The 14,345-nt window shown below is 35.3% G+C and overlaps 1 protein-coding gene across 2 annotated transcripts; it reads right to left on the reverse strand.

The window, feature by feature from the left end:
• Positions 1-5,302: 5,302 nt before the first annotated feature.
• LOC143465503 (uncharacterized) lies at positions 5,303-13,372 on the reverse strand. 2 transcript variants are annotated; one of them, XM_076963831.1, is made up of 4 exons: positions 13,316-13,372; positions 12,760-12,921; positions 6,477-6,711; positions 5,303-6,119 (listed from the first exon to the last, which is right to left on the reverse strand). In XM_076963831.1, the coding sequence occupies exons 1-4, from the start codon at positions 13,346-13,348 to the stop codon at positions 5,773-5,775; spliced, it is 777 nt and encodes a 258-aa protein (XP_076819946.1). In that variant the 5' UTR covers positions 13,349-13,372; the 3' UTR covers positions 5,303-5,772. The 2 variants fall into 2 exon arrangements, with proteins under 2 accessions (XP_076819946.1, XP_076819947.1); XM_076963832.1 differs by having other exon boundaries at positions 13,007-13,330.
• Positions 13,373-14,345: the final 973 nt, after the last annotated feature.

Below are 14,345 nucleotides of genomic sequence, written 5' to 3' on the forward strand. Positions count from 1 at the left end.
TAAAAATGGCTTTTTGCATGTTTCCGATTTATATTTTGGAAGGACATTTTTATGCAGATTTTGTAAGACCATGGGTAAATTTATTCGCATTTGAGAGAGGTGCCTGACCTTAGTATGGTCTTGGAAAGCGTGGACAATGGGTTTGTCATGGCGCAAAACACGAGCTAAATGATAGAGAAAGTAGTGTAGGATCCACTAACGAGCGTGATAAATCGTCAGAAAATTGGACGCCGTCAAGTGTGCAGAACAGCAGAAGGAAGTTTCTGGTTTCTTTCTCGAACCATTTCATTGTGGAATCAAGGCTGTTAAAGGCTCCACCATGCATTAGCGAAATCAGACTCGCCAATTATTTGTATTTAGAAAAGTAAATCGCTACACAATGAAGGAGATTGAAAGCGAAAAATTGAGCACACATAAAAACTGTTACACATATCCGAAAGAATAAAATAAATGCTAAATTACAGAAATTGCTGAAACTCTAGTAAACGTTTTTGACCCTTTTGGTAGCGCATTTCCCAGCACCCTTGCGTTAATGCCTGACAAGGGTAGACGTAAAGCCTTCGAATACGCTGCAAGTGTCACTTCAGTTGAGATTTTTGCCCTCCTGAGAAGATTGCCGAAAGCTGATGACAACATAATCTATCTTGAGATGACGTGCGTTAAAATTAATAACGGAATATATGCCTTAATCTTTCGGCCTAAAAAGAATTTAAACTAGTAATTAGGTCAGGCTTATTTTCTGAAATTATTGATATCAGATCGTCAACAAAAAGAAAAGTTTGATATACTCAAAATTTATTTATCTTATAGAGCCGAATTCTGACCCAACATCAAACAAACAAACTATAATAGGCTACATAATATGCAATTCCATACAAACAGCAACATTTAAATGTAAATAGTATTTCACAACAGCAAAAAACAAATGAAAGGTGGTAACGAAATGTTTGAACCAAGTATGTGTAACAGGAGAATCTCGTCTGCAACCAATATTGGTTGCGGATCAATAGCGAAAGATCGGTGGCCTATTTCGCGTTCAATCCTAATAAATTCTAATAAACATCCTGTCGCCACTTGTTTCTGATCCAATCGTCGAAAGTACGATTTTTATTAACGCACAAGGATCTTGCGCCATAGACAAAAGAAGACAAATTGATTGGTACACCGCACGATTTATTTATTTGTAATGAATTCCTCTACAAGCTAATGATCGAATAAGGTCAGCAAAGGACAAAATTCTTCGGCAGCTATACAAATCATCAAAGTTTGTAACAAGCCTTAGCAAATCCAAAGTGATTACATGATTAGCAGTTCAACTATCAGCCGATGACTTGTTTTCGTTCGCATCAAAACACCGAAGAGCGTGGCTGTCAGATGCTTATTGCTTTGTCACCATTGGTATTGCTGACATTTTGCGTTTGGAAACGTGCGCAGCAGCAGCTCGATTGTTCTGCTTGAAAAAAGACATTGAACGTACCGATTGTCGTAAGGGTGGTCTACTTATGTGGTTTGTGGCGGCTTGTGTCTCGCACTTCAAACGGTCCGTGGCCGTGGCTTCTGTCGTGTGGGATATAACCAACGGGCTGAGTAATACATACATCTGTTGCAAACTACAGCCAACGCATCCAGTTTTTATTTAACCCAGATACAAGAAATGGGTTGATTACAAGTTTTAAAAATATACTTTGCATTACAAAAAATTAGCTGAATACTCATGAGATCAATCTAAATGCCAAAATTCAGCTATTATAACTAATGTACTTACAATAATATATATAACTAATTTAGTTATTGCAACTAATAAAGTTATACTAAATACCAAAATGAAGTTATTGAAACTGATACAGTTACTGTAACGAATACTGCTAAATTTTACTAATGCAACTAACATAGTTAAGTAAGAAATATTACCCAACTATAGTAAACTATATACATCAGTTACGTGGGCTACATTAATAACTGTACATTGGTTACTTTATGTATTTTAGTATTTAAAATGGTCCAATCTCATATACAGGCATGCTATTTTTCGCAACGCTTCGGGAAACCCTAACAGCACAGCAGTTTGAAGATTATAAGTCACTGGATAAAACAGGATTACGATTTTAAAAGCTATTTAAATTACTTTTCATGCTAGGCGGAAAATGGAAAATTGGTATTATCAACTCAGGATAATTAACAAAGTCAAAAGACAAAATCACTGATAGCAAATATCAAAGTATAGTCGACCTTGCTGGATGGGAATTAGACAATTAGTATTGTTTTCTTGTTTCTTAGGACAGTCTAGAGTCTAGACACCCGCAGCAGGCTATTTTTTGGGCTTTGTGCGATACTTTGTTGTTTATGAGCAAGTCGTTTGTAGTTATCAGAAACTTTTAAGCGCGTAACTGTGCATTCATTACGCGAAAAGGTATAAAGGACGTTTATATGCACGTCAATATGAAGTCCTAAATAAGGAAAACTCCAGTAATGTATAGAGCCTGACCTTCCCAAGTTTTAAAGTAGGCTAGAACTATAGGCTCTTGAATAAAATTGCCATGAAATGTTCAAAGCAAAGCTGTGCTAAGCAACATTTGTTTTATAGTATACTGTTAATAACGGTTCTATAAAACAAACAAAGCATTAGAGTTTAGATCTTAACTGCAGAATTACTCAAAACGTTTGGCACTTTTCAAAATATGGTTCGTTAATTTCACGGATATTTTGCTAACAATACGGGCATAAAAGGAAACTTGCAAAAGCATATGTTTTCTGTAGAAAAGCAAACATGTGGTACATTGATGTTTAAAAGCTTTTAATTGACACCTCATCTACAGGTGCTAATTAAATATTTAATTTGATCAGAATTCAAATAGTATATATTTAGTATTTAAACGAAACTGCAATTTATTAGCATAAATTTAGGTTTAGAGGTTATAATAAAAACTATGTCATGTTGAGGTCGACGCATGTGTCGTGGACCCATCCTAAAAGAGTACTTCAGCGGAAAGCGTGTCAAGTCAAAAAAGTAATCGTCATTTTGTAATTTATTCCGTGGCCCGCTGGGGATTTATTTCATTGATAGGAACGGCAGCGGCCATACTGACATACGGAGAGCGAGACTGCATTTTATTTTGCCGATTGCATACCGCTTTACAAAATCGGCCTTGCGTCAAATTTGACCATCGTTTTTTGTGACGTCATCGATATCTGAATGAAAATGAACGAAAGTGGCCACCATTGCGGAAAGATTAGTTTGAAATCCTTCTTTGTGGGAGTTATGTTGTATTGATTTTTTTACCGCAAATGCAACCGAGTGCGCTGGATTAATTATTAAATGTTTAATCATAATTTTGTGAACGGTTTTGTTTCAGAAGAAATCAAGCTAAAGTAACTTTCTATGCAGATAAACTTGATTAGGACTATTTTGCTCTTGATTGTTGCATTATTTTTCAATATTCGAAGTAAATTGTAGATACTGGGTATAACTAAAAGAAAAAAATTAAGTCCTAGTTTAAATTTGCCTGTGTACAATGCTAATATGCATCATGTCATAGCCTTCGACATAAAAAAGTAATTCCCTACAGACACCATTACGATTTCTCAGAAGCTATAGTAATTCATCAAATGCCAACGAAAACCTACATGCTCTGGACTTTGAAATTTCGCCTCTAAATCTTTGTCACGTTTCCCTGTTTCGACGTGGAAAAGCACTTTGCTCGGGCCGCATGTCGGAAAACATCATTCTTGTGACTAGTCACGTGAACCGTTCCATTTCGCTGATTTTGTTGAACTTTCAAGCATACAGGCTAACAAGATAACTATCAACACATTGTGAAACCACACATTTTTACTTCTGTGCACGATTGGGCCTAAAATCTGTGTTAACGGACAGAGTCCATCCCGTTTTCATCAATCAATTAACAAAATGCTATACTGTATAATACAAGCAAAATAAGGAAAATAACGGTTCATGGTAGCTTAATTTTTTGAACTTGTTCGCTGCATGCTATTTATTTTGGCGTATTAAAAGTATTTAGAACTATTACAATTATTATTATTAGTGTTATTGTAGTTATTAATTTTGCTTACTGTTGGAAACCTAGCATACATAAAATAGAAATCAATTGACCGGAAGTAAAATCGATTAAGTTAGTGCATTTGAAAAGGGTTACCCAGGTTTTGATCTAACTAAACTGAAATTTCGCGAACTTACCCTTTGATATTTTATCAAAATCAATCTTTTATCAAAACGGTAGCAAAACGCGTTAGCAAGTAAAACTGATAACGTTTTTTGAGACGGGTAAAAGCTGTTATCATGATAGTTTCGAAGTCACATGCGTCTGCACATCTTCTATTTGTTCACTATCACGTACATTTGTCAAGTAAGTCGGATACAAAAATTGAGACTTTATCTCAAAAGAACATTTAAAATCGCGGAAACACGCGTTTGATATCAACAGGAACGCTTCAATCAAAGCCGCCGATAAGAGAAGCGTTTCGTTACTTTTCCTTCTTTTGCCTCCAATTTTACGTAAACAAGTCTGGTCCCGTCTTGATAAATTTGTTGCACTTCCAGGTATACGTGGATGAAGAAGGTTGAAATCCATTGCAGAATTTCTGGCTATCGCTTTAAGTAGGCCTGTAGTGACAATCAGAACTTGCACAAAGGCTGTATAGCTCGGTAACTGGGGCTGTAGCAATGTAGATTTGTTGTCGGTTTAAGTCGAGCAAAGACTTTCCTCAAACCGAGGATTAAAATTATCATATACTATATCAAATATGACACATACCATCCAAACTTATCCCAATTTCAGGCTGTCCAGCTCCTTTTCAACAAACGCCATGTAAATCAAGACCAGTGAAATGTACGCACACTGCCTCCAGTGTTGGCATATCTTTTGTTTACCGCATCACAATTTCGTTTTACTGAAGTGCAGTTTAAGTTGCCTATCAATAGAAATAACGTACTTAACAATAACAATACAACTCTAAGTTAACAGTGAAAGCAAAATCACTGCGCACAACGGATATATAGCAAATGCATATGTCGTCCTTAATTGTTGTTAGTCGCTTGATTTGCATTAAACTTTTACATTACTGAGATACATTGCGGACACTTGCTCTCTTCCATGAAGTCGCGTCTTTTCGGAAATTCTTGAAAGAATAAATACAGTATATAGGAGGCGTAGGTGGAATTTCTTTCCAACTATATTATCATTTATAGGCAACTTGTTGTTCTGAATATTTGCTTCACTTCATTTTATCTTCAGTATTCGGTTCGTATTCATGTTTTATTTTCAGTTTTCGGTTATATAAAAAACATATCCTGGTTTGGTATCGGAATATCATCTATACACTAAATAAACTTTTGGTATATCAAGACAATTTAAAAATAGCGCATTCCTCTGACCCAGTGGTTCTCAAACTGTGGTACGCGTACCACTAGTGGTACGCGAGAGCTTTTTAAGTGGTACCGCGTACCGCTGAACATGATTTTTGATGTGCTGTGAGTAATGTGTTGCCCCGGATAGACAAGCTTGTGCAGAAGAAACAGTTGCTTCTATCAAATTAAATTGTGTTTTCTTGCTATTCATTGGTGTTATGGTATAGTAATAACGGTAATAACTAATAAATACCGGTACATTTGAGTAAAATAAGTCATTCAGGAGCCAGGTGGTACGCAGTGTAGCAAAAAAAACGAATGAGTGGTACGCGATCGCAAAAAGTTTGAGAAACACTGCAGTCTGACCTAAATATGGTTATTAATCAGTGTAGGCTACACTAAAACCGTTAGTCAAGAACAGAATTCTGATTTCTGATGTTTTGTACAGCGGATTGATAATCTGGTAATTCATCTTCAACAACACTACTGTTTCTCCTTCCTGTCGACAACTCACGAGTAGCTTCTCCATTCTCCGTAGATCTGAACGTTATGTCAGACCTGATCACATCGTTGTAAGATGGCAGTTCGTTGGATGGTGTCGCAGTATATCTTCTCGGAAGAAGGGGAAAAGTGATCCTTAAACTTCTCGAACGAGACTGTTCATAATTTGGTTGGTTTGTTAAAATTTCACTTCTTGTGACATTCCCACTTCTTCTAATAGAAACTGACGAGTAGACACGGTCAAGCCATTCTTCTGAAAAGTGGTTAAAATAGCTAACTTTGACCTAAATTAGTTACCTGCCTTGTTGTATGCGTTAAGTCACTTAATTATAGTTTATGGGCTGGTATTACTTGCAAATATTTGCAAGGGATGATATGGAAACTACCCATATTACTAACAAAAGGAAAAAAAACAAGATCAAAAATTTCAAAATATACAGAAAAAGTTTAAAATACTTTAGTGAAACAACTTGGCTGTAGCGCCTAATCTCAAATATGCAAAGTTTTTATCTCCAAAAGCTAAAAAGGTAAAGGTAAAAATCACTAACATGAAAGTAAGATTAATGCTAAAGATTAGGTTATTCCAAAACAAAGCAAGCTATACTTTTACCATTATTTCGGCGAAAATAGAAACCCAATGCAATGAAAACAATGGACGCTACTGCAAAAGCACTTCCTGTTATCCAGTTCCACTGAAGAGTAAAGAAAACTATAGCTGCAACAAACATGATTGCCCCGAAACTTAGACATATAATGGACGAGTAAAGTTTGCACCTTCGGCACAATCTTCGGATTCTGGCACGTTGAAACTGACCACCACGATCTGTACTGGAACCATTTACCACCTGAAAAATACGTTGATATTTGCATAAAATGACATAGCTTTATGGATCTTTGTATAATTACAATGCTGACAATTCTGTAACCATGTTAGTTACTTTTAGCAAGTAATTTTCGTTTTAACGCAGGTTTCACTGCCGTGGATGTCGTTAGGACAGAGATGGGCGCAAGCGTGCTCATTGTTTAAGAGCTTGAACGGGAGCACGCTCCTATTTTAGGGCTATCCGCTCGTCGCTCTTTTTTTTTCATCAACACTATGAAAGCACAAAATAGAAAAAAGTCTCATAAAAAATTAAGTTAAATTGAACGTCTAAATTTTTTTGACTGATTTGAGGCTAATTTTATGGTGGGAATAAAAAAAGATTGTTTTGAGATTAACCTAAGGTAATTAACAAGAAACCAACTGACGTGATAATAGGGCATATATAAAATCGGTGTAAAAACAAACACATGATACTGTGTTAGGTAATTCAGCATTGTTCGTCATGTTGCGTAATTTTCTATAGTTTTTCTAAATTACCGTAGTGTGATATTTCGTAAAATCCTGTTGACCAGTTTGTAATATAAATGACAAAATGCTTGGTCAACTACTTGGCTACGAGGAACGCCAAGACCAACGTATATGGGTATATGATTATATCAAACACTTTTGTTATTTTTCCATATCCGATAATTGCAAGCAAAGTTGGACTGAATCCCTTGTTCAATAAATCCCAAAGACAACTGGATCGCTGCAAGTTATTTTAGTAAGCATAATTTTGTATCAGCTAAGAGATTCATCTCTTTCATTGACCAATAAGTGACAGAGTAAAGCATAATTTGTTTGCTTAAAATGACCTATAGGACAACAGAATAACATGTAATTTTTTCAATGTCTCACTTTATGCAGTGCTCAGTCTTAATGGCAACTTAACCAACCCGTTCGCCTGCAAGTTAAGCTCAACAAACCAAACACCCGATCCGTTTATAATCTCAGTGTGGATCCAGCATAAAAAATCGAGTCATCAGAAAAAAACATTTAAAATAATTATATTGAATATGCACTTGCTTCTAAGTTTCTTGACAACCTTCCTTTGATCAAAACTTTTCTATTTTCGTCAAGAAAGTTCAATAATATAATGTCTTTGTTGTAAAAGTTTAGTGACTTCGGTTCGCATCATTGGTCCTGTAAGAAACCGATCAAATGAACTAAATCAGAGAAACTGTTTGAAATTTCCAGATTATTGGCTTCAAACATGTTAATAAATTTGTATCAACGCCGCGTATGGTATTCCAAATCATAATTTGCTTTATTACGTCATGAATGAATAGTTAATTTCTTTATTTTTTGGATCCATTTCGGATCTATGATGCCAAATGGAATCAAAAAAATATAACAAGTGCACAATGCCCGTAAACAATGACGAATGAAATAATTACTACAGAAAGATAATAAATTAATAATATATAGCGACAGGAATCAATCAAATTTTTTTCGAACGAAAATATGTCTTGTGACGTCATAGAAGGTTATTTAAATTTGAACCATAGCAAGAGTACAAAGTAAGCATATGCTGGTGCATTCAATCAGTTATATAGAAATTGCTAGTTAGCAGAAAAAATAAGTTTTACTATTATTTGTAGGACTACATGATAGTATAAACTTACAGCAAAAAAAAAGTTTAGGACGTTTACACAGAACTTGTTAATGCCACAAAAGTTTAATCATCCCCAATGGTTCGCAAAGGAATAAAAACACATTTCCTGAAGTAAGCCAGATTATTTTAATTTAACACTCGATTAGATTAATATTTTTAGATAAACTATACTAAATGGTAAATTTATTGAGTATAGATTTAGTAGTACTGTTAAAGGTTGCGTTCAACTAAATTTGTTACAAATAACACTCAATGTACTAAAACAATTTTCCTTTTAATTCGACGAAAATCACCCATGATGGGACATTGTGTTCAAGACGGGACAGCACGATAATTTCTTTCAGCCACAAGGTGGCGCAATATTAAAACCGTTACATTGTCGCCTTCTTTTTGACATACTAATAAAAAAGTAGCTTACTCTGTGTTTTGAGCTAATATAATAAAAAGAAAAAGGACCCCAAATTTTAAAAATTGGCAGTCGTAGCGGTTTGTCATTATAGAAATGGTTTATTGACAATAATATGGATACTCTAAGATGGAACAAATTGCCTCCACTTGAGGAGCTATGTTATACCTCTATGGTGTTGAGACAGATTTCTAAGTTATATCTTTATATCTTTTGACTGAGTTTGGATTGCAACGTTTGTATTTAAAACAGATTTAATACAAATCCATCGAAATCCATCCATCGGTGTGAACGATTAAATACAAAATGCGTAGGGTTACATAGAACAAACACCATGTTCAGTTTGTTATGGAAAACATTAGATGGAAAATTTGTTTATCCGCAAAGCTTCATGCGTTTAATCTTTTAGGATTTAAAATTTAAAAGGATCCGTTTACAACGCAACCAAAAGATAATTAGCAGTATCATTAAATAAACAATCTTTCAAAATTGTAGTTGGTAGCCTAAATTCGAATTCTATAGGTGAAATGGAATCAAAATATTTTGACTTTAAGTGGTTTATAGTATACCACACAAAATTTGAAAAAAGCTTGCCTTACGCCAAGAAAAACAAATTACATTTTATGTTTAATAACGATAAATGCAGGAAAGAAACGGCCACACAGATTTTTAGAAAATCATATTTATTACTTTGTAATGAAATGGTGATTTATCGTTACTTGGCCTGCAAGGACGACCACTTCAATTACAATGTTTGTCTGTAGAATTGCTTAATGTCCTCGAAATGAAATGAGTCTCAGGTCGTTGTTTCGCTTCTCTTAATCTTAGAATCAATTGTACACCTCGAAAACTGTATAATCTGGTTATATTGAAGTTTCATTGAATGAATAAATCAAGATAGAACATTGTGACAGCAACAGCATAAAGACATGTTGCGGCGTTGAACGTAGAAACCAAAAGAGACTGAATGAATCAAAATGCACGCACAGGGGAAGCATCGATTACGTCACGCAGTGTTATGCTTCGCTGATTCGATAGACGAGAATTCTATGTAGTACACAATTTTATATTACATTAATTGATATATTTATCACATAACCTCCCCCCAGAAAATCGCGTTAAAATGCAATTTTAAAGCAATTTTCTAATCATGATAGAAACAATTCTTGATAAGCAATAATTAAAACAATAGTGTTGATAACAAAAGTCAATATAACACGTTAAATGTAGATCACATAACAATAAACGTTGAAACATAGTTACAATACAATTCATATTGGCAATACATTCGCAAAACGATAGTAATATGTTTTCTGTATCTCAAAATTAGTATACAAAACAAACAATGATGACATTTATGTCACGACTTTAAATAGAAAACAGAACGCAGGATGTCATTTGACACACAACGCATTAGCTTGTTTGAGCAGATTCGCAAAGTTAGGAAATCGTCAGCAAATTTTTCATCTCACGTTTCTTGATGCTGATTTCCGCAAACAAAACTCTATACATTATTTCTTCTGCATAGTTTAATCTCGTCTTATCATCACAAGACCATTTAATAATATTTCAGCATCTGGTTTTACCAGTATAGCTGTGTGAACATTTCACTTGGAAATAATCAAATTACAAAATATATAAAAAATTAGTCAAATACGTTTTGTAATTGACATTCAACATAGTGTATCGGTGTTAGCCTTGGGCATTTGTTTAACCTTCGAAAACAACCGCTATGTTTTAAAGCATCACAAAATAACACAAAGAAAAATTTCTCTCCGGCATGGTTGAACCGTTAGAGAGTATGGCAACTAAGCCACCATCAATTAAGGTAAACTACACAATAACGCCATAATATATACTACATAGAGAAAAAAACAAACAAAAAAATCATTACTGAATGTCCAAATACCGACAAAGTGTTTTCACTGGAGTGCTTTGTTCGTCGGTCATTCTTGCATTCGAAGTTGGTTGAAGTCCAGGCGATTCTTCGTCATCGTCGTTGTAGTTGATTTGTTCGAATGTCATATTGTCGAGATGTCTGTCGGCTAGATCCAATGAGTGTTGTATGGGTTGTGGATGAGACATATCTTCGAAACTTGTAGTCTGAGATCACTAGACTTCTCTCAACCTCAAATGTAACTGTTCATAGATTCCTCGATAAAAGAAAAGCGTAGTTCTCACCGAGCTCGTTGGCACCATAACGTTGTAATGAAATGGTGATTTATCGTTACTTGGCCTGCAAGGACGACCACTTCAATTACAATGTTTGTCTGTAGAATTGCTTAATGTCCTCGAAATGAAATGAGTCTCAGGTCGTTGTTTCGCTTCTCTTAATCTTAGAATCAATTGTACACCTCGAAAACTGTATAATCTGGTTATATTGAAGTTTCATTGAATGAATAAATCAAGATAGAACATTGTGACAGCAACAGCATAAAGACATGTTGCGGCGTTGAACGTAGAAACCAAAAGAGACTGAATGAATCAAAATGCACGCACAGGGGAAGCATCGATTACGTCACGCAGTGTTATGCTTCGCTGATTCGATAGACGAGAATTCTATGTAGTACACAATTTTATATTACATTAATTGATATATTTATCACAACTTGTTCGATCAATCAATTTATTCGTGCGTTTGACATTTAAACATTGCAAAAGTCAATTCAAATTTTGTTTTTAGTAAAGCGATTTTATTTTAAAGGCAATTTATTTAAGATTACTGCTTAATAAAAAGCAAAGTATTACTGTTAAGAATTTATGCGCTTTACATGGAAAACCAAGATAATGGACAAAAAAGTCATTTTTATTTTGTGAGTCGCTCAACAAATAACCACAAATTTTATTAAACTCATGGGCTTAATTTCACGCAATGCCTTATCTATAACATAACCCATAAAAAGATTAGAAAAAGTAGATCTCGTTTAAGAGTGAGAGCAGTTTTCTCAGAATAGCTCATCACGGGTGACTTTCCGCTTAGCGTCATATAAGTTAGAGATTCCCTCAATTTGGAGGTTACGGTGTACCGTAGGCTATCTGCCATTTTCATGTACTTTTTGCCTCATTTTTTCTTAAATACTGGTGGTTAATATACCGTTTAAATGGTATGTACGATCAACAAACGTCTATAATCTATAGAATTAAATCAATGGTTCTTAACCTTTTTTGAGCCCATTACCCCAAAATCTCTTCAGAAAAATCAGCCAGGTTCCTTTAACATTAGTCTTACGTCAAGTTTGTGCAATATTACAAACTAGGCCTACTGTAGGCCTATATTGTTTTCAATACCTACCAGCAATGAAGGTAACTTTAAGAACGTAACAAGTGGGTTCAGGAAAGAAATTACTTGATGATTAGGTTAGCATTGCAGCAATTTCACAATACGTGGGTCAGATATAGTGTGAAAATAAAACTGTGTATAAGATAGAGTGGGCCTATTATGTACTGATAATAGTCTTTTCACCATTAACTCAAGAATGATTACGAAGGCACAAGGTTTACAGACGCACTACATTTCCAGCTGAAAAGGTTATCAAATCTTGCTTCGTACATTTGCTAAAATAACGAGAACTTTTTGGACAAAAAATATTTCGACACTGCTAGAGCTGCAGAACGCATTCCACACGATCCACATGTCGGCGCGCTAGTAGAGTGGTTCTGCGTGTCCCATGTTCGATACCGAGTGGCGCTATACCGTTGCAATGCCCTTTGGCAAGGCATTAACGGTACTTGCTCCTGTTTAGCGGACCTGTTGGACAGTTATAAATTCGAGCAATATTATAAAACCAAAATAAAAAATGTGTTCCAAGCAGAACTTGCACAGAGGCTATCTCGGTAACCGGGGCTTGAGCGTTGAGGGACTGTCCCGAGTTTATATCGTTCAAAAGGATTTCCTCAGACTGAGGATACCGATTAATTATTATCATACCTTTTGTATTATCCACGCTCTAGGTTGAGAATCCCTGCCTTAAACAACACTACAGTAAAACTATTGAATAAAACCGATATACTTCTCTGTGCGGATAAACGTCTGCAGCTGGTAGGATGTCAACGGATTGATGAGATATGAATAAACGACAGCCTTGTGTTGAATTTTCCCGTTGAGCGTATTGATCCGTATTCATTTCTTCAATTGCACGTTCTTGTTGTAACACATTTTCACTGTCCATTGCCTAAGAAAATTACGAACTTTCTGCAAAATGCTGGGAATTTGCGACCTAGGCCTACATGTACACCTACTACACAAGGTGAACAAACCAGAAAATAAATGAAAGACGTTTTCTCTCTGGAGCCCGCAAACTAGCAATTAATTAACTCTCTATGCACGGTGTCGTTAAAGATGTGACTTTTTATATCATTCTTAACGACACACTCCACAACAGAAGCAATCAGAAAGTTTCGACGTTTCAGGCATATAGGTTACGTCCGCGTTTAGTTGTAGCCTATACTGCTATTTCGCACCAGCACGTTTATAAGTTATCATAACAGCACAGAGCCGATTGTACAAGATAAACAATATTTATCGTAAAATTCAGCAAAGTGGCTGATACTTTCCTGCAAATATACCTGGTTCTTTCTTTCTTTCTTTCTTGCTTCCATATACTGTACCGTAACGTTATTTTGTTGTTATTTTCCGGCACATCTTGCATACCGGCAATATGCAATTCAGCGAGAGTAAGACGTCATTATACGTAACCTACGTCATCCATCTTTCTTCTTCACAGTTTGTAAAATGCAGAGCAGTGACGTGGGATGGAGTGTGTGACCACTTTTAACTAACGATAGAATGTCTCTATCATATTTTAGTAATGTCTCTATCACGTTCAATAAAAACCGTAAAAACACACTTTTGCACAACTTCTAACCTTAGAATTACATTTTCAAATAAAGCGACCTAGTTTGCTATAAAACTTTGTTTCATATAAATATTATTGGCTTTTACAGAATACAATTTCAAATATGATACGTATATTCACAGACACACAAACCCAATTTTTACAATGTTTTAGTTTCAGAAGCCGTCAAACAGGATAAAATTGAAATCTTATGGTTATGGTGGACGTCTTACGAAAGCATTTGAATACCTGGCTAGACCAATCAGAGGTTGGTATGGTTCGTCTTGTTTTTAGCCTAACAATTACTCTGCCAGTTGGCGTGCTTGAATGGTCGCATACAGACTCCTAGGTCGCATACAGACTGAAAAAAAAAAAAAATAACAAATTGCCATGGAAGCTGCGAAAATTGTGTTTTTAGGCCAAAGATTCTGGTGTTGATTTTGTGCCTCTGTTACAGAAGTCAGAAACTTGTTCTTTTAATGGCATTTTTTAGAAGGTTAGTCCAAAGCCTGTTACAACTATGTGCAACATTTCAGAAATTTCCATGTGGAATTTTTCCAGTAATTCCGTTATTAGTGAAGTCGTTGAATAATTCTTTTATGGCATTTGACGGCTCTTTCATTCCATTTTCTTGATTGCAAATAGACCGGGTAGCCTACATCATAAGTTATTGTTCATATAAACGTGAGAAGACATTTCATTCTGAAGCATTTCATAGCAGTTTTTGATGTGCAAAAGTAAACATTCTGGCGTATCGTCCA

This window comes from Clavelina lepadiformis, chromosome 7 (genome assembly GCF_947623445.1).
Source record: "Clavelina lepadiformis chromosome 7, kaClaLepa1.1, whole genome shotgun sequence".
Classification (NCBI taxonomy): Eukaryota; Metazoa; Chordata; class Ascidiacea; order Aplousobranchia; family Clavelinidae; genus Clavelina; species Clavelina lepadiformis.

Excerpts from the sequence above, each read along its gene's own strand:
- LOC143465503 (XM_076963831.1), bottom strand. The coding sequence starts at position 13,348 with ATGGAAGCAAGAAAGAAAGAAAGAAAGAACCAG. Across the intron at positions 12,922-13,315 it reads AGAAAGAAAGAAAGAACCAG|GCAATGGACAGTGAAAATGT; the intron begins GTATATTTGCAG and ends TAATTTTCTTAG. Across the intron at positions 6,712-12,759 it reads ACGTTTATCCGCACAGAGAA|GTGGTAAATGGTTCCAGTAC; the intron begins GTATATCGGTTT and ends CGTATTTTTCAG.